The sequence below is a fragment of the Erithacus rubecula genome (assembly GCF_903797595.1).
Source record: "Erithacus rubecula genome assembly, chromosome: 5".
Taxonomy (NCBI): Eukaryota; Metazoa; Chordata; class Aves; order Passeriformes; family Muscicapidae; genus Erithacus; species Erithacus rubecula.
In genome coordinates this window covers 48,494,845-48,515,393 of record NC_136687.1, presented here as the reverse complement: position 1 = coordinate 48,515,393, position 20,549 = coordinate 48,494,845, and the positions used below count along the sequence as shown (strand labels likewise).

Here is a 20,549-nt window from a genome sequence, read left to right as displayed (position 1 = left end):
AGTCTGCAACCACTTTCACAGAGTTTCCCAAGCAAAACTTGAGCAAGTAGTAAATGAAGGCAGTACTCAATGCTTTTAATTCTGCAGACAAGGACAGGGTAGATAAAATACACATATGAATTTCACCAATGCACACATCGAGGAGCCTTAGAAAAGGCCAAAACTCAAAGAAAAATCTGACTACAACTCAATCCTAAAGTACAAACAATAATCCAACAGCATGAATAACATCCTCTAAGTATATTCTTTTCCCTCCTACTAGAAAAGGCTATTGCCTGAGAGGGATGAAAAAAAATTTTTTAAAAAAAATCACATTCATCACTTTCCGCCTACATCACATACAGTACTAGCCTTACTGTCATTCATTAAAAAAGCAAAAAGAGATGTAAGGAACAATGTAACACAACTCAAAACCAGCACTGCAATCAAAGCAGAGCAGCTGGCCTGTCCCTTTTTTTCTGGTACCATCTCAGCGAGGAGACGATACACACCAAGATGAAATGAACACTTACCTGTCATTAACATTTACATCAACCTGAGCAAAAGTTTTTCCACTACTTCTGTTTCATTATATTTGTCATAGAAAAAAACTCCAAGGCAACATTCCAACTAAGAATAACAAGCAATATAAACAGGATAATCCAACAACATGAAACCTTTGTAAAAATCAAGGCCTTGACTCTTCATAAGTCAAGAAGCATGCGCTCTGCCTCAAGGGGAAAAACAACTACTAAAATAATTTCTTCACAAAGTTTTAAAGTCCTTTAATGTTTAAATAGTTGCTATAAGATAAGAATAAATTCTGCCCTAAAGCAAACACTATTACTCTTTTCTTTTAACATTAGCTGATTTTGGAATTAATGAACTGTGGTATAGTAGAGTGAAAAAAACCTACTCACTGGAGAAAGGATGTTACCTTTGTTTCTACTTGTATTTATTTTTAAAAAAATAAAAAAAAATATGAAGATTTAAGTCTCTCTTCATAAGACACCTTTTCTTTCTTTAAAAACAAAGCAAACAAACCCAAATAAATCAACAAAAAAACTCAAAGCAAATTACTGAGCTAAATTAACTTCTTTCCATACGAAAGTAGTAAAATTCAAATGAAAAGAAATTCAAATAAAATTCAGCTTATATTTTTGGACAATACTGTTAAACAATCATAATACAAAAGTGGTAGTAAGAACCACTTTGCATTTTGTCACAGTCACATTAAATTTGATGGCAATAAAATTAATTGAGCCAGTTTTATACTCTTTTTCCAATCCTGCCCTTTTTCCCTTTACTTGATTTTCTAGAACTGCCAGGCTCTTAGCAGTCTGTAATGCCACATGTTGGCTGGCCACTCCTCAGGGTAGCTGTGATCCAACACAAACTGCATAGAACAACATGGGCTTTATTTGCCATTGTTTGCTGTCCTTGGAAAGCACCTTTATGTGCATCTGTTGCTAGTCCACATATGGCAATCATAAGCCTAGCTTGGATAAAGCCCAAATAGCACATCCTGACAATGCAAAGCACATATTGCTTAACTCTCGTTTGTACTCCGTATGCTCTCGGCATATGAACCGCAAGTTATCAGTATTCTGGAGAGACATCTCAGGATACACAATCTTCAGAGAGGCTTTGTCAATAAAACAATAGCTAGCAGTGGGAATGAGAAACACAGACAATGCTCTGTGATTACAGCTCGAGACACACAGAAGTAGTCTGATAGAAGATTACTGCTTAGAATACAATTTTCCATTCTTGTACTCTGGACACTTACAAACACGCTCCCTGTAGATGCAGCAGTGCAATACCCTGAAGAAAAGTGTATTTTGCTTCAAGCAGCAGGGAAACAACTGGGGAATAATATCTCACTTTATACTGTTAACATCTAAATGTACAGTCCTCTAGGTACATACTCTTCCTATCCACTACAAGTTTCTATAATGCTTATAACACCTACTACCACAATATCAAGTATTTTTTTGCTTCAACAGCTACTGCTGGGAAAAGTTTGACACAGATGTACAAACATCTGGTAGTGACCAATTCTGTCCTCAACCCATCTTTAGCCAAAAGCAGAAAGAAACATTTCCAGAGGTGCTTGAGTAATCTCATATTCTAACACTGTACACTCCACAATGTGCTCTGAATCCTCAGGCTCAGCAGTCAGCCATAGATATACTTTAAGGCTTTCTACAAATGCAAAGTACTTCTCCTCAGCAACACTACTGCAGTTGCCCACTACAACCAGGACTGTTAAACCTTTGTGAGTACTCTGATACTGTAACATCTAAAAGGAGGAACAATTTTTTTCTCTGGATGCATTCTTGTCTTGAGGTACAGTTATTTTTGGGGTACGTGCACATCACTTTCTTGGTAGTTCAGGCATGTGTGTAATTTGTATTTGGCAAAAAATGCTTTGTTTTTACAAAGCTACGTGCTCAAGTAATTCACATCTCACTATGGTAACAACCCAGGGCTGTGCTATAGTCCCACAAGGAGAGCCAGCAGGACATGTTCCCTGGCTCATCTCCAGCTCATCTGTTTGCTCTGTTCCTCCACCCTCCATAGCCTATTGTACATTACAATCCATGAGCCACTATTTAGCATTTTAATTCAACACAAGGCAAAAACTTATTTGGTGTAGCAAAACAAAAGCATCATCCATAAGTGAACTAAAATAAGTAACATAAAAGTTGTGGAAAAAGTGCTCCCTTTTTTGTGAAATGTACAGTAAGGTATAATGATGCACGGATGGAACAGGAAAGACTGAACCCACATTTCTACCCCACCCCAAATTCAGGAGAAATCACATTAAATGGTTAGGACCTGGCTCTTTTCTTCAACACATGGGTGCATTCCACCAACCAAGAAATATGAGACAACCAAGCCAAGCACAACAAAAACTCCTGCAGAACTGGAGTTTTCTCCTCCTGGTATGTGAGCACAGGTAGGAAAAAAAAGCCTTGAGAGATGCCTGACAGGTCCTCTGTTGTTATGTCATGTTTTCCTCATGGCCAGAGCCCTCCACACAACAAGCAGGATCACATGTATAGCTTAAGGGAGAACAAGGCAAAGAGAAAACACTGGGCTTGAGCACAGGAGCTCATGAATGCTGCTCCTGATGTTAGAGCTGAACAGTAGCTTGCCTTTATCCCAGTAATAAAGAATAAGGAAGTTACGGTTACATACAAAAGCAGTAAGGGTGAACACCTCACCCCTTCACCATCTTGTACTCTTTAAGATCATCAGAACAGCTTGTACTACTTTCCAGAGACACATCCATGACTCCAGCTCCTGCCTTTGGTGCACATCTACATTAATATTTCAGGTCAGATCCAGCAGTCCTTTTGAAGTGAACATAATCAAGCTGTGCTTCAGTTCACACCAGGAACAGTCTCAGGGCACACAGACTGGATTACTTATAAATGGAGATGTGTCCCTGGAACACAACACATGCTCCAACCACTACAAGGCACTCAGTCCACAAGATCACACTAGAACTAGGTAGAAAAGTTCAAAAAACCTTTCAAAACTTGCAATGTGTAGGCTGAATCTTCAACACCACTTCCTCTCCTGTTGGTCCCCACTGCCTGATTCAGCAGCAACAGCCCTTGCAGGCCAAGTCCAAAACCAAACACGCATCTCAGCTGGAGCAGTGACCCAGTGCTGTCACACCTACAAAATCTGATGCATTCCTGGGTTCCTAAGGGAGTCACAAGTGCACTAACAAACCAGAGACATTTCCAGATCAGCTGCTGCTGAACAGCTGCTGCTGTAACAGGCACAGTAGCAAACTGCAGGACAAGAGAGAATGGCTCCAACTGAAAACACTGCAGGCAGCAGCAATTTTGAAAAGCTGACCCAGTAATGAAAATTCAAGGCATAATGAGCCAGAGACAACTTAGAAGAATCAACAGCCTGTGAAACAAAGAGGTGATACAATGAGTGTACATGGAGTTTGGTCCACAGGATGCATATAAAAGAAGGGGAGTTCTCAACACTACAGGAGGATGAGAGAAATACGCTATTTTTATTTTCCATTTCCTCCAAGATGGGAAACAAAAAAAACTTCTCTGCTGCAATACCTCATAACTGGGAGGAAAAAACTAAAGCAAAACAAACAAAACTAACCAAACTACGAAAAAACCCCCACCATACACTCAAGATACGCAGAAGATCAGAAAAAGATATATCAATACAAGATCTTCTGAAACATCCAATTTTGCAAACAGAGGTTTAGCCTTTTCATGCTGCTTGTCTACAGGACTTAATATCACTGGCAAACTAATATCTGGGAGGTGATGGTAAATACAAGTATTTTCAAATGCATTATTTTAAAACAGAAAAATGTCTCTCTGCTTTGTTAGTCATAAACTACAAGCAATTCCTCCATGCTGTGCATCCAAATGAACATAGGGAACAGAACAATACTCACTGAAACATGCCAAATTAATTCTACTCCAAAATTTTGTCTCTGCAAGCAAGAAACTAGGTGGGGGATGTTTACAAATCTTATTTCCTTGACTTTTGTTGGCTTTGCATTTCCCACAGCAAACAGCAATAGCAGAACTTTATTTTTCAACTGTCTAATGGAGGAGAACTAGTCTAGCTTCCTTGTCCAAAGCAGAGTTCAATAGGTGAATAACTAGCATAAACACATACAAGACAGAGATTTTTAGACTTTTCAGGATTAATGACTATAAAGCATTAGAACACTAGTAAACCATTTAAGAGCCTGCCTGTTTAGATTATGCATCTGCCTGTACTGAAATTTAAATGAAGTGTAATAATGGATCCTCTCCTCTCTTCTCCAGTCCTATAAAATCTACGCACAGGCCTGTCTAAGAGTAAAGACAGAGGCTTTGGGTGTCCTTCTGCCTATAAGGAACACAGGATATGTGCAGTTTCCTTGTTGGCAATAATTTTTAGAAGAACTGTGTAATAGACATGTATGCACAACAATTATGGAGTGACTAGTGTATCACTCCTTCCTGATAGTCTGCCACTCACTGGGATAATCAGAGAAGTGAGGTTTTGGTTTTTTTTTTTTGTTTTTTGTTTTTTGGTTTTTTTTTATTGAAAGCAACTATAACTTGCACTTTGGGGCAAGGAGAGACAGATTTGATCTGACAAATTTTGATTGTTTCCATGTACAGAGTTCAGCTTGTCCGAGAACACCAAAGCAGACCTAAATCACCTTAGACAATCAAAGCCTATCTCAAACCTCCAGATCCAGATTTAGAGCTCCTGCTCACTAATACCATGAAGCACCAGACTGGTACTCCAAACTGCACACAACTTGACTTCTGAGCTGAAGCAAATTACTGCTATGCTGATTTAACTGGAAGAGCTGAGAAGTCAAACTCATGCACATAGTCAGCTTCTTTCACTTCTCCCTCTTAATTTCAGTCAACTTTATATACAAACTAAATTCAACTAACAAAATTTAAAAGATTTCTTCACTGTTTTAGTATCTCTTATTTTTGCGACCTCCTTCTCAGGAGTTAGGAGCACCAGCACCAGAACCACAGTCCCTCTCCATGGACAATCTCATAGGGTCTCAGAAGACATAAGCAATTAATCAGAAGCTCACTACTCTTGAATATAAATCTCCTGCAAGTAGCCAGGAAGCTTATTTTCCCAAGCATCTACTGGTATCACACTACAGCCTTAAGACCACAATATCTAATATATACAACCACAGAGGGAAATAGACATTTTGTACAAGTCTAGTTTATTTTTAAAGAGTCAACAGAAGACATGACTTGAAGTGGTTAAGAAAAACAATGAAATAGAAACATTTTTCCCCTGCTGCTGTGCAAAAGTGCAGTAAGTTTGAGGTTTTGCACAGACTCTTTGTATGTTAACAATGTTCACATCACTGTTGCAGGAGGAGGGTGAAAATCAGCTGCCATGGATGAACTATTTAATGGTACAAGCCCAAGCCTGGCATGCCTGAAAACACTGTGAGACTGTGAGCTATACAGTACCACCATGTATAGATAGCTTTATTCATGCCCAGATTTATTGCACCCACCCCCAGCTCTCTTTCAGGTTCATGGCTCAGAATGCTAATTGCCCAGCTTTTGTTTAGGGCTGGCTGACTGGCTGTCAAGCCAATTCTATTGCCTACTTGACAAATGAGCTCTTTTGCCTCCCTGCAAAGGCCCTAAGAAAGGCCACAAGACTGGATATTGTACTTTTCCTCTTCTCAAGAAAGTTTAAAGGGGAGAATTCAAGCCAACTTAGCAAAAAAATAAAAACTAGGCACCAAGTCCACAAATCTGTCCCAAACTGGTTTTAACCAGCAGCCAGCAGGACTCCTGTAAAGCCTGGATTATTTTTTTATATCCTGCAGTTTTAATGTGGCCTGGAACACTAGCTTTTTACATTGAAAAGATTCCGTGAAGCAACAAAAGTATATACAAGTTGATGGCCAGGCTATAAAACCACACAGCTGAATATAAAGCTACACAATTCAAAACAGAAGTTAATCAAAATCCTCCCCATCACCAAATAAAGTTTGTAGTAGCAATCCTGAAGACCTGCTCCTGTAAAAATCCCTTACAAATTTACACATTACACAACAGAAGTGTCAAGTTCAAGTTTGATAAAGTCAAATTAATTGGGACAGCAGCAAGTCTTCACAGAATGGCTGAGGTCATCTGACCACCTAGCTCTGGACGAATATCCTGATTGCTTTGGAAAAATCTGAACAGACAGATTTAACTCACATCACCTCTGGGCAAACTGTGCCAGTACTCGGTCATCCTCACATTATAAAAAAACAGGTGTTCGCTGATGGTGAAGGGAAATACCTCCTGTGTTTCATTTTGTTCCATTGCCTTTGTTACTGGGCACCACTGAAAACAGCCTGGCTCCATTCTCTTTGCATTATTTCTACAGGTATTTCTATACATTAAGATTCCCTGAGCCTATTCCTCTCTGGACTAAACAGCCTTAGCTCTCTCAGCCTTTCCTTTTAGGAGAGAAGCTCCAGTACCTTAATCATCTATTCAGTCCTTTGCTGAGTTCTCCAGTATGTCAGCATCCCTCTTGGTCTGGGGAGCCCAGAACTGGCCCAGGTGTGGCCTCACCAGTGCTGAATAGAGGGGAAGAATTCACTCCCTCAACTTCTTGGCAATGCTCCTAGTACAGCCCAGGACACATTCGCCTTCTTTGTCACAAGGACACTGTGCTGGCTTGTGGTATGACTTTGTGTACACCAGGACCCCAGGCCCCTCTCTGACAAGCTGCTTTGTTGTCATACAGTGTACCATTACAACAGCCCACAATGCCTAAGGGATATCCATCCTAGCCTTAGGCAAGCAGCAGCCTACCCAGAGAAGTGCTTTTCAGTTATGTTACAGATCTCTCAAGCCCTGGGCTTCACCTCCTTGGCTTTCATTTTCAACTCCTCATCAGCAGTAAGAAAAACTCCATCTGGGATCTAACTGATCTGCCCCCCACTAAATAATACAGGGCCTATGTATGACCTGCAACTTGATCCTGCTCACAGCAGCTTTTGACCACTGTTTTTCCTCTAAAGAGCTGAGTGAAATAAAGGACTCAAATAAGTTTGACACAAGTAAATTTTTTCATAGTGCTTCTATAAAACTCAAATTTGTATGTGCTAAAAAGCTCTGTAGTTCAGCTATACCTATACAGCATTTTGATTGTTATAATTATGAACTAAAACATTCCATACTAAGCACTATAGAATAAAACAGTCCAAGAAGGGAAACATGACCATTTTTCAACGAAAAACCCATGTTTTAAACCAATAAACAGTATTTTATTTTAACTGCAATTTAAAAAGAAATCTAAAAGACTACTGTATGGAGCCTGAGTTAATGCATATTAAACTTTGGTGGGTTTTTCTTGCTTGTCTTAAAAACAATATGGCATTTTCTCCCACTTTCGGAGTTTGATTAAAAATGATTTAAGATGACTTGATAACAGATGTCCAAATCTCAAGTAAAAATAAGAGCTTTGACCCCTAGCAATTAGCAACTAAAAATTGAATGCATTTTCCCTAAGAAAGGGTACATGCTTTCCCATACAGAAAACACATCAACCCTAACAAACCAGGATTCCACCAGAACACCTTCTAGATGTTAAGACCAGTGTTCTTCAGACTTCAAACACTAGAGTTTTTTCCCTTTACCCGTTCTTTCACAATAAAGAGGAATCATTTGTGCTACCTACTGTAATGATACAAAATTTTTCAAATGTCTTCTACAAAGCCACTCCCAAAAAAATGTAGTTCTTTGGGGCTTAGACATAGATACAAGCTCTGAGAGTATGTTCATATGAGTATTAAAAAGTTTTTGCATCTTTGATGAATAAAAAAAGTCACACCACCACTTTCTAAGCCTATATGAGCTATCCAACATCAGCATCATACAGCATGTAAATGTACATAGGTGTATACAATATATGGTAATGAACATCCCATTACTGTTTGTAAAAATCTACATCCAAGGCACACACACAGAACAATTACAATGTAGGTTAACAACTCAAAATTTGTCCTGAATTTTTTAAAGGCAGAATTCCAGAGTTTCCAAATGTGTTATTTTTCCGCTGCAAGCACCACTTACTATGCCTTAAGTGAAGATCAATTTATAACTTACTCAGTGTTTTCCATTAAAAGAAGAAAAAACAATTATGCAACTGAACAACACAGCACCATTGTTAACAGCCAGTTTTTATTATTTTCAATCGCTTAAAAAAAAAAGGAAATACTGGTTTTAATTTCAGCTGTTGTCTTTTAGCAAGCCAAACACTTCATCCAGTAACCCAAGACATACTGACTTGTTTTGTAAATTATGCCTTGACATTTTATCTTCTTCCCCATTTCTGCGGCAAGCAAACTTTAAATTAGGCTCTGGTTCAGAAATGATTTCTCTTTCCCTGCCCGCTCACCCCACACACACACACACACTTCCCATTTCAAAGCTCAGAGCTCATCTTGATTTTCAATTTTGTGGGTTTGTTTTTAAGAGGAACAGCAATTAACATGCTATGCTAAGGCAAAGCGTAGTTGGGTATTTTTCAGGAAGCTGCCTTTTAAGGAATGTAGGTTCCCCCTTCATTCCTGGGCACTCACTGCCCATACTGCCCCAGCAGGGTGTTCTGGTATCTCAGCTGCAGTATGAAGGTGAAAGGACTGAAATGGTTATTTTATGGACAAGTGTCAGCCACCACTTCTTGCAAAGGTATTCTTGGGAAAGATTCCAACTATGTCCTCTAAGTGACCCAAGCTAAGGTTTTATTTGAGAGAGATGCTTGATTTTATTTCAGTAGAAACTGTGTGTGAACACAAAATATGTAACATATTACTGTTTCAATAATACTGTTTCAGAAAAAGACAGATAAAAAGGAAAACCAAAGTTTGATGCTATATTCAACTTACCTTTTCATTCCATGCCCACAATCCAATCCCAAGAAATGCTATGCCAAGGAACTAAAGGAAAATGAAAAAAAAAAAAAAGATGAATTAGAAATTTGTGGTGGTTTTTGTCTGTTGGATTCTTTTAAAGATACATATTGACTCATCCTCTCTATTGGATAATAATTTTATCAGGACTGAGGGGCACTCAATGAGAGTTCTACAGTATGCATCTGCTTGATTTCACAATTCAATTACTTTAAGTTGGAGAATTTAAAACTTGCACAACTCAGGGCTGTCCAACACAGGCACAGTAGGTGCAATAGGTGTCACTTTATCAGTACTGAGCAAACAAGGTTCTTTTTGAGTTTGCAGGACTCAAAGCAAACTCCACAGTCAACACTTCTGTTTACTATTTTACCATTGCATCACCACTGCCTGCACAAAGCAATCGCCCTCAAAGAGCTCTCTCAGTGAGAAAATTATTTTTAAAAATCCTAAATACACATTAACAGTAGTAGCAATGCTAATAAAATAACCCATAATTTCTGAGGAGAAAAAAACCAAAAATATGACTGGTCTGAAAGACTAAGAATTTTCAAAAGCCCTGCAGCTAGCATTTGATAACTTTTCTGATACTGACTGTTTCATAAAGGAAGTTCCATTCCCTTTCTCCTCCAAGGGTCTCACCAGCACCAAACACAAGAAAGAGTCTTTTCCCCATGATGAAAAAGGGAGTATCATCTTTGCTTTTGTGTCCCTGCATTCTCTGTTTCACTGAATAATTTAAAATGCATCATTTCCCTCCAAATCTACAGGGATTCCATACAAAAGCTACACTAATGATCAGTGAAACAAGTAAAACAGGCAGAATAAGCACTCCATCTCCCAGCACCATTATTACATATTTGGCATGATACACATCAATCACAGAAAATGTTTTAAAAACATTTAGTAGATGTCTCAGCACATCTCTAAATGTCCATCTGTCCAACTTGCGTATCTGATTTTAAAAGTGCCAATTAAAAAGAAAACTATTCCCACTGTAGTTTCAGGGCATGTAAAAGAATGTTGCTAAAACATAAAACTGGTTTTCTTTGTCATTTCTCCACACTGCAGTGTACAGACTTATTCTGGCACATAAACACCCTTTCTCTTAAGATCTGTGTAAACAGTGAAGAATTCTAATTATTTTTCTTTTACAAACAGAACCAAAGTGTTTTTCTGTTGAAAAGTGGGAGGAGGCAGGAATATAAACTTTAAAACCTTTCCCAGAACTGATTTCAACAGTTTTAAACAAAGAAACAAGCACTTTTCCTTCCTCACATGCACATTTTTTGAAGGGGCAATTTTAGCTTTGTATTACAAGGATATCTACAAAGTATAACCCATTATAAAGCAGAATATGCTTGCTACAACATCCCAAAGTTCCCAAACAGCCCTTGCATTTCGGTAACTTTCTCCTCCAAGTATACTGTGCCAACTACCAAAGAACCACACATACTAAGAATGAAACTTTTCTGACTTGAAGAGTCATGACTGTAAATTTAAACAATTCTAGAAGTCCTTTCTTCAAACGAAACTGTTGCAGGCTTGGCTGTATCTTAACAAAAGATAAATTGAAATTTTTCTTAGATGGAAAGCAGGACTGCTGGTCAAGAAAATCTTATTTCAACAGCCTTAATTATTTATAAAGTACAAGACGTGGATTTGAGAAAGTCAGTACAGCCTCTTGTGACACACCACAAAAAAGCCAAAAAAAGGTCATCTTACCTGTACCAAGATGACTGCTTTTTTTATGACTATAAAGCTTGCCAGAAGATTGTGTGCAATCTTCCTGACTCCAGTGATTATTTGAAACTTGAGATAAAGCTGTTCAAGTTCTCAGATCTCTCTCAGACAAATGCAGATCTTTTTTTGCAGTAACAGGCTCCCTTCCTTTCTTACATAGCCAAAAGCACTACAGTTGAAGGAAGGCGGGGGGGGAAGCTATATGTTATAAAAATTCATAAGTTACATTTGGAAATGGCAAGATCATTATTTGTAGAGGGGCACAAAACATTATGTTTTGTGAACAGGTTAACATGGTTTTGAACAGAACAAGCATGGAAAACTAAAATGGAACTATCTGATCACTGCATCTGAGTGTAACTTTATATTCATATGTATCAGCTGCAGGTGTGGCCCAGCTCCACTGACTTTATATAAATTTAATCCAGTCAAGTGTCCTGATCCTTCACCAGAACTTGAGACTTAAGGATAAGATTACCTCATGGGTTGCAAAAGGTGACTTTAAGTAAACTACACAGATCTAAAAGCCAGGCTGAGCTCATCCCCGTTTACAGACTGGGTGATCAGACTGTACTGTGCTAAACTGATGCACCTAAAAAACAAGATTGCTTAGCTTGTGTCTAGAAAAAAACCAGAAAACTCAGTTCTCAGAATTTTCAAAAGGATAAGAGAATTACATGCTGCTCAGCCCTCTCCATATCCTAAATCAGAAATGCTTTTTTGAGCAGATGAGGAAGAAGAGATGATGAACAACGAGCAAGATCCATTAGGAGAAAAAAAGATTCGGAATGGAATCATGAACTCTATCACAGAATGCTGTGGAAATCAAAAGCTTAATGGAATTCAGAAAAAAAAAAAAATAGGTAATTAACAGATAGCCCATAGCTATTGAAATGTGATTCTGATGCAGATTCTGGCTCAGGAAGTTTTTACACTGACATTCATTGGGAGATTGAAATCAGGAGAAGATTGCTGCATGCATGTTTTGTTGGTTAAATGCCTCTTGCCTTTACTTGCTGTACTTAAGACAAAATACAGAGGTATGCAGACCACTCACCTAAGCCCCTACAGTCACACCCTAGGAAAGGCCCACCTTTGCACAAACACAGCCTGCCATGGGGACAAAGCACACTGGAATGCTCTCCACAGCCCCCACTGGCACAACACAGATGTTCATGAGAAGACTCACACCTCTCACCAGGATTAACTTTGGATTTTCTTGACAATTATGAAAGAAACTCCCGCATAGCCTAGAATTATTTGGAAGCGATTTCAGTGAGCAATAAAAAGGTGGAAGTTTACCTCATTATCAACAAAACACTTAATAGAGAAAAAGCCTCAATTCTCCACAGACATTTAATAAAACCATCTGGCTTAACTATAAATGGTCACTGCTGTAGAGCATGTAAAATCTTGACTTACTTTTTTTCTTTCCTTTTTTATACAATAATTTGCAGGAGAATATTAAAACATTTCTCTGGAGCACTAGCCTTACAAAAAAAAAACTTGCATAGCAGTATTTTCCAGCCATAAGTTTTCTATTCGTAAATAAACCCAAATGTTTTCACATTTCTCTTCTTATAGAAGATTAAATGCATTTTAAAATAGAAGGTGTAGCAGTACCTGTACTATTACTCTGCTTGTGAAATTCACATGCTGTTTTCCAAAGTGAATTGACCAGCATTTCAAGCTATAGATATTTTATTCTCAGTCTTGCCTGAATAGAGGAAAATTATTCTTCTTTGGTAGGGATGCAGCATCACACAGCACAGCATTGCACTGAAAGGCTATTGGGGCAAACACTAACAAAAAGACCAGAAAACATTTGAGAGGCACTTAATCATTTGAGTGACCAGAGATTACTAAACATAAGGGAATTTTTCACCTCAGCTGACATTCTTAAATAACTTGGCACCAATTTTCAAACAAAGGACCACAGCTGCAGGCCAAGCAGTAGGAGGTTGCCTAATGTGCCACAAGCATAAACCAGTGTACATTCAAGTGTGGTTACATTAAATACTTGTGAGAGGTGGAAGTCTTGTGCAGGTACCTGACTTCACCTTCCTTGTGACAACACAATCACACCGGCCAAAGTCTGCCAAAACTATCAGAGCTCAGAACCAGAGCTTTCTGGTTAGAGCTCTTCTGGTCTGTTGGGGCGGGGGAGGCTAGGGTGGGTGTATTTAAGTCCTGTATTTTGGCAATGTGAAAAACTCCCTTCCCTCGAGGTGCCACAAGAACTTTGTGCATGGTGTTAATTAGCATGGAGACTACCAGGATTCCCAGGGGCACTTTGGTGTTTCCTCCACACCAGTATGCTGTAGGTTATTCACTGAGCAAGACTTCCTGCTGTGATTCAAGCAGCACAGAACACAAGGTACAGTAAGCTACCAACTTGTTGATCAGGTTGACATGAAGTACAGCATTTCACATCCTGAAATACAGTCAGGAAAACACATGGCTCCTGAGCTTGGCACATATATAAAAACAGTGCTGACAAGTTCCTAACTGAACTCCAAAACCCCAAATGGACAATTTTTCTCAAAGAACTTCCTCTGCAGCAGTCTGCGCTCAGTGTCACTCAAAGTTATTTTAGCTGCAATACTCATTGCTTTTTTAAAGTATTTTATGCCAAAAAAGTTCTTTTCCTTTTTAAACCAGGGCAGAAAATGAGCTTAATGTGTGTGTCAGTTTTCGCTTATGTCAAAAAAGGATTTAGTTGTTGGTTTTGTCACTTGTTTGTTTTTCAGTAGCTCTGACAGAGAAAGAACACCAAAGTCGAAATCAAAATGAAGTTTCAGTCTTCTTCTCTCCTTCATTCCACTGATGTGTACTCTGCTTAAAATGTCACTTAGCATTCTCTCAAGCAGAACAGATAGGACATCCTCTCAAGACTACATCTTTCACCTGGACCAGTATCACATGCAAGGAAAGTACCAGAAGTCTGCTCTTATTTCTTTTTCCATATGCCCCAGTTTCAATGACTTTTCCATTCTCAACATAAATTGTTAAAGCATTTCATTTTCACGTGACTAGAAAAGTGTGCTGATGAAAGGAGAGGCAAACTGCTCAAAGCACACCTATACATTTACACATCTAAGCTAACGCTTACCAAGAATGCTTTCTTCTAAAGCCCATTTCTTGTTTGCTTTGAGATCAGCAGCAAGAAAACTCCATGTACTATAGTCAGTGAATGAAGGTGCTGATGTGATGAAGATGTTGTGTAGGTGCCTAATTACCATTTTAGTTCATGGCGACATTCAGACATAGAATACAAGATGACAAATCTATTTCCATTTCATGTGCAGTCTCTAAAAAACGTTAAACTATATTTCACAGATAACATCTTGGTAAAATCTTTTCCCTCCTGACACAAAACCCACACGTGGAATTTTAAAAAAAGAAATAAAAAAAAGATTTCCCAGTTTCCACACATTTTTCTTAGCTAAATCAGAGACTGATTTTTAGAGAATAATCCAAAGGAGAAAAACAGACCTGAGAACACAACAGAAAAGCTGCCTGCTCCATCTTGCAGGATCCTTTAAGCATACGACCCCAATTTTCAGAGCAAGACACTATGGCTGTTAATGCATGTTTTGTTTTCACCAGTATGGGGTTTTCCATTTTGTCTGACAAGAAGGCAAGATACATATACTTCCCCCAATGCAGAGTCAATTGCCATCAGTTTCTTACTGTCTTTTCCAGTTCTTTAATTGTAAAAGCAAGACATCTGCTTTCTGTTACTGTTGCCCTATGTATTTATTTTATTGTTTTCTGATGGTGCAATTGTATGCACTGCCAATTAGCTTGAAACAAGAGTCCCTTAAGACTGAAGTCCCTCTCCTGTCCACAGAAATTGATATTCTGGAAAACACAAAAAGGAGAATGAATTATGCCCTATTTCCCCTGCTCCAACTTTTGAACAACTCCTCTCAAGCCTAGACAAAATAAATTTAACTCTTTTCAAATGCACACTGAGGCTCTTCAAACTCAGGTCCTGATGCCTAAAGAAAATACTTCATTTGGAGCAGATTTATTTTAAAGGATAAAAAAACTTTAACATATCAGTCACTTCGTAAAATTCTTCAATAAAAGCATTTGGGAGTTTAACATTTTTGTTTCTGTGAGATCTAGCTTATTACCTAAAACTAGTACCTTTTTCTCCCTTTTACAAAAATCAAAGACCATTAAGGTAAAATAAAGCAAGTTGTGCTTCAATCCAGGGTGAAGGAAAAAGGTTTGGAAGCAAAACTGCAAATGGGTCATTTTCCAGGTCAGTTTTGCTGCCCAGGGTTAGCAGCTTCCAACCCCTGAAGGCAGCTAGACCTCTTCTGACTGTCTTCTTCCTGTTGTTGTGCCAGTCTCATTCATACCAAACCCCTTTCAGACTATTCAGCTCCATCCCCACCATGAGTCTTCATGTTTTTTGTTGAAGTCACTGTTCCACTAAAATTTTGAAAAATAACCCCACACCCACAAAAAAAAACCTCCAAAAAAACAGAGAGTACATTAAAGTCTCATCAGGAAACTGATACACAAGGGCTCACTTATTTCAGTTGCAAGCAGTAAAGCTGTAACATCCAATTCGGGCATTTGATACACCAAACAGAAATAATCTGAGCTAGTCTTTTTCCCCAGTAACAAATGGGCAATTACATTGCCTACACAATTGATTGAACAGCTGAGAACATCAAGAGTGCAGAGCCAGGAAACACAAACAGGTTGGCGTGTCAATGTAGCAGGATTCTCTGAATGCTCAGCATTTTCTTTTGGGAAAGCAGCCTCGGCTCCTCGCTGTGCCTGTACACTACAGAGAGGGAGTCCCCAAGTCTTCTATCCCAGCTACACAAGCTGCCACATCACACAGGTTGTTTCATAGGAGACTCAAATGTCAGAGATTTGTTCTCTTCACTTTGCAGAGAAGCAAACACATGTGGAGGATGAGGGAGGAATGAGAAGACTGAAGCAGGCTGGACAGAGAGGCAAGCAAAGACCACCAGCTTTACAGAAAAACTCTGCTCTCCTTAAAAAAAATTTGAAAAAAATAAAAAAAAAAAGCCAACCAGCACAGAAAAGAGTGAGCATCAGGCAGGGAACACACCCCCAAAATGCAAATACACATAGAACTTTTCCTAGCAACTTCCTCAATATCTCTATTGCCTCTTTCCTCCACTAAATGTTAATTCCTGGTTCTCTTTCTTGAGTCCCCCACAGTGAGATATTCAAAACCATTTGCAATGAAACTGGTACCACACATATGTAGAAATCATAGCTTAAAAAGGTAGGAAGTGAGTCAGTGCAATTCAATAACATGCCAGAAACCAAGTTCAGGTGTCCAAAATCCTGGCCCTGATATGATGTGCTTGTATAGTTTATCACACTTTACCCTTGATCAAATCTGACTCAGAGTTCTAAATTCTCCAACAGCAAATGCCCAAATGTATGGCATATGTTAGTACATGAAATAAATCAACTTCCAGCAGCTACAGCACTGAGTGTGGGGCGATGCAGGAGAGAAACAGACACCGGAAGGGCTGTGGTAGGTTTATCAAGAGTTGACAGCCTAGCAACACTTCACTTTACAAAGGTGCACCAAGATGTACAGTACTTTTTCAACATAAATAAAGCAGAACCTCAAAAGTCACACTTGAGCACAACTTAGTTTTTCAGAGAGATTAGGGGGAAAAAAATAAAGCCAAATGCTAAATAGGCAGGTATCCAAATTATTTTCTAATACCCACGCACAATTGCTATTAGCAGTCCAAATGCACAAAGCCAAATTACAAGACACAAGTTGTGTAAATACTGAACAAAATTCTTCATCACTTCGCACTTTGTCATTGCAAGAGAGGGAAATGTTTTGAACAGAGTAGCATTTGTAGCAATACCAACATTTCTCACATGTTACACTAAAAGTAAAAAATTCAGACTATGTATTAGAAATGGTTTTATGGATTTCTGAATGCAGCTTCCAGAGACACAAGAGGTCTGGTAACCAGAACTTTGAAAAATTCTTTTCCAGAAGGTAATTCAACTCTGCATTTTGTCTTGCAGTGTGTTGCTTCTTACTCATTCTAGAGATTACTGAATATAGATTGAGACTATTCACCAAATTAAGCTATATTTTTAATTATGTCAACATTAACCCATGCTTTAGTATCTATATTTATAGTATAAGATGTCTTTCTATTTTCCAATAGAAGTAAAATATATAGGGATTGACATCAATCTGTTCTTTCTGCAATAGCACACTTCACAGGGGCAAAGTAAACAAAACTGTGATTTGAATTTCTTTTCAAACACAAGCAACATGGAACAAACTAGCAGCAACAAATGGTCACAGTGCTGTTTACCTGAGGGGTTTGTTCCTGGGCAAAAGTTCCACAATTTGGCAGTAGGAAAAGAAAAAAAAAAAATAAAATAAAGGCAACTATAAAACAGCTGCTTGTCTAAATGAAGCAGACTGCTGACCCTTTGGTTTGCAGACAGCACCAAAAGCACCTCTATTACTTGTCATTCTCAAATGAGGTGTTGGGGGTTCAACTAAACACACAGACAAGATCCTCTTCGCTTCTGTTAAGATGCCCCTTCAGATCACAATTATTTAGCGAGACATGGTAGCCTGGGATGGCTTTGCTACTGATGCCTTTGATGGACTCGTGCTGAAGATACCAATACAACACTACCACTCCAATTAAATTTCAGGGTTAAACTTGATTAAAGAATAAATGCATCGAACAAACAGAACTACAACGGAAGATTTCCAGTTGACTATGACAGAGCCTACTCACATAATTTCAGCTTAGCCAACAGTATGAGCAGCATCACCTACATCATATAAAATGCTCATTTGTTTGCAAGTTCAACTTTTATTCCCAATTTCATTCCCACTTTGAACTACATTATCTCCATAAACTACAGTTCCTGATGAATCCACTAGCATACTTGCTGTTTGCACAAACCCTAATAGCTGATTCTTCCACCAACACCTAGCAGTAAAACAAGGACTAGAGAATGGCTTTGAGGGATCTGGAGATGTAATTGTAGTACATACAGATGGCTCCCTGAGAGAAAACCTATAAAAAGCAAGTGACTAAGACCCTTGTGCTGCAAAGCTGTGCTTTTGCAGACAGCCTTTGCCTACCACTCTTTCAAAACAACATCCCAACAAAAAAATTCCCAACAACTGTGCACAGAGGACTGGATTTGGTTTGACTTCATACATTCACCCACCACTTCAACTTACTCCAGCAACTGATACTCCTCATAGGAAAAGTTTCTTTCTTTCTTTCTGCTCAGCCCCAGAAGGGTTTCAAGGCACCAGGTATATGAGCAGCACAAAGCAGCCATTTAATTATAAAAATATGAATACTGGGTAAGTTTCCATGCCCAGCTGGACATTATTATAAAAGTGAATAAAAGAAAGCATTTATTTTTCACTATTGAGTGCCAGCAGTAAAATTCATTTAAAAACTTCAGCTGTTTCTCATGGAACAGTCACTCTGCACAGAATCTCAAAAGGGACATCTGCAATCCACAGACTCTCAACTCCAGCCTTCCAGGCAAAACCCACTAGGCTTGGCTTGATCAATTGGAAGATAATACAATTTTCTAGAACACTGCCTTTAAGAATCCCACAGAATCTTGGAATAGTCATGCTTTGGGACATTACACAATAGCAATGTGTTAGGGCAGGCAGATCCCCATCAGACTGGGGAGCTCAGAAAGCCTCCTGATCACATCTGATGGAAGATTTCTCAGCACCAATAATACAGTCAAGGGTAGAGAGAGATCAAGAAATGTGTGTTCTAACAAACTTGTGATAGAAACAAGGGCAAAAGCACCAGCCAAGACTTTGCTTTCACGTTCTAAAGCAGTACAACTCCACACTACAGATAATCCTACACATTAGCTAACAGATAACTCTAACAATGCTTTTAGCAGCAAAGAAGGTCTGTCTCAACTGCTAACTGGAATGTATAAATTCCTGCTAAAAACACCAATGTCAAGAGGGTACCCTGGTAGAGGAAGGGTAAAAACTTGAGCATAAAGGAGAACACACACAGCATCAAACTGCTAAATCAATCTTGACACCTCTCTCTGCCTACACAGCAACTTCAATCCACGCCAGAAGAGAAAATAAACATTTTACAATAAAAAAGTGCAAGCACAACACTACACAGAAAAACAACTTATTTGGTTTTTTCCCTTATCTGAAAAATAATGTTTAAGTTTTACCAAAGTTAATAATGTCAGAGCTTCACTTTTCAGCCACCAACTGACAAACACAAACAACAGGAAAGGATTCAACTTGAAAGGCATGCTGTCCCAGAGAAGTGTTTGGAAAGGAAACTGCTCTTAAGATAGCTTCTCCTGCTTTTCAGCCTTGCTTTTGTTTAAGAGCAAGTATATTTGGAAGTTGATTCTAAATTTGAGAAGTAAATGCAAATAGAACAAAAAAAAGCTTAACTGAGCAAGGAAAAGCAATATCAAACACATTTTTCCTGTTTTTTCAATAATTCCATTTACTGATGCTCTTTGAAGCAACTGGAACTATTAGTATATTGATAAACATGCTCAGAAAAGTCCAGAATGCTCTGCCTGCCTTCACTTCCATTTCAAAACACTTCAGGCTAGAAAATTTCCCCATTAACCTGTACTGTTGTTCATCCACTACAAGGACAGTGGAAACCTTTCAAAGCAAGAATTGTTTTCCTTTAACAGTACTTGCATACTTTTAAATATTTCTTTATTTGAGTTGAAACATCAGGAAACAGAAAGAGACCTTTCAATCTGGTCCTTCCCTGCTGCACAAACACTGCAATTAACCCTGCACTGGGATTCCCAGAGACAGGGTAAGAGGTCTTCAACAACACACAGCTGTACCAGCTGTGACCATGAATGTGGAGTTATCAGAAAGAATCCTTTCCAGCAACTCATGTCCTTTCCCTCAGATAGTGAAGAAAGGTGACCACAAATTGAAACAGTAGGAGGGCTGAACATATGGGACATACAGATGGAATGAAATCTAACAATCCAAACACAGTGTCATATACTTAAAGACTAAGAAAATATCTGCTATAAGCTGAAAATTTATTCACTGGAAACACAACAGAAGACAGCCTTGAAATTGCATGCATCAATCTGTGAGCTAGCAAGTTGATGGAATACAGAAAGAGAAAATACTTGACATTTAATAAAACATTCTCAGAAAGAATGTAACTGCTTTTTCTAAGTTTCTCTCACTTGCATTCTTACTGCAAAGATGTAAAATGGCCAACACCACCTGTACAGCCCACTAAATGTTTGTGGGCTCTTCTTTCAAGTGTCACACTGTCACTGGCAGTGCCCAACTGTAGGAGTAAAAGCA

At 38.6% G+C, this 20,549-nt stretch overlaps 1 protein-coding gene across 2 annotated transcripts in view; it reads right to left on the bottom strand.

Annotated features, from left to right (window-relative positions):
• The window catches only part of TSPAN5 (tetraspanin 5), an 86,248-nt gene that overhangs the window by 14,590 nt on the left and 51,109 nt on the right, over positions 1-20,549 (bottom strand). For both annotated transcript variants that reach the window (XM_079307104.1, XM_079307103.1), the window contains exon 2: positions 9,413-9,463. In XM_079307104.1, coding sequence (XP_079163230.1) covers positions 9,413-9,463 — 51 coding nt within the window. The remainder of the gene's footprint in view (positions 1-9,412; positions 9,464-20,549) is intronic.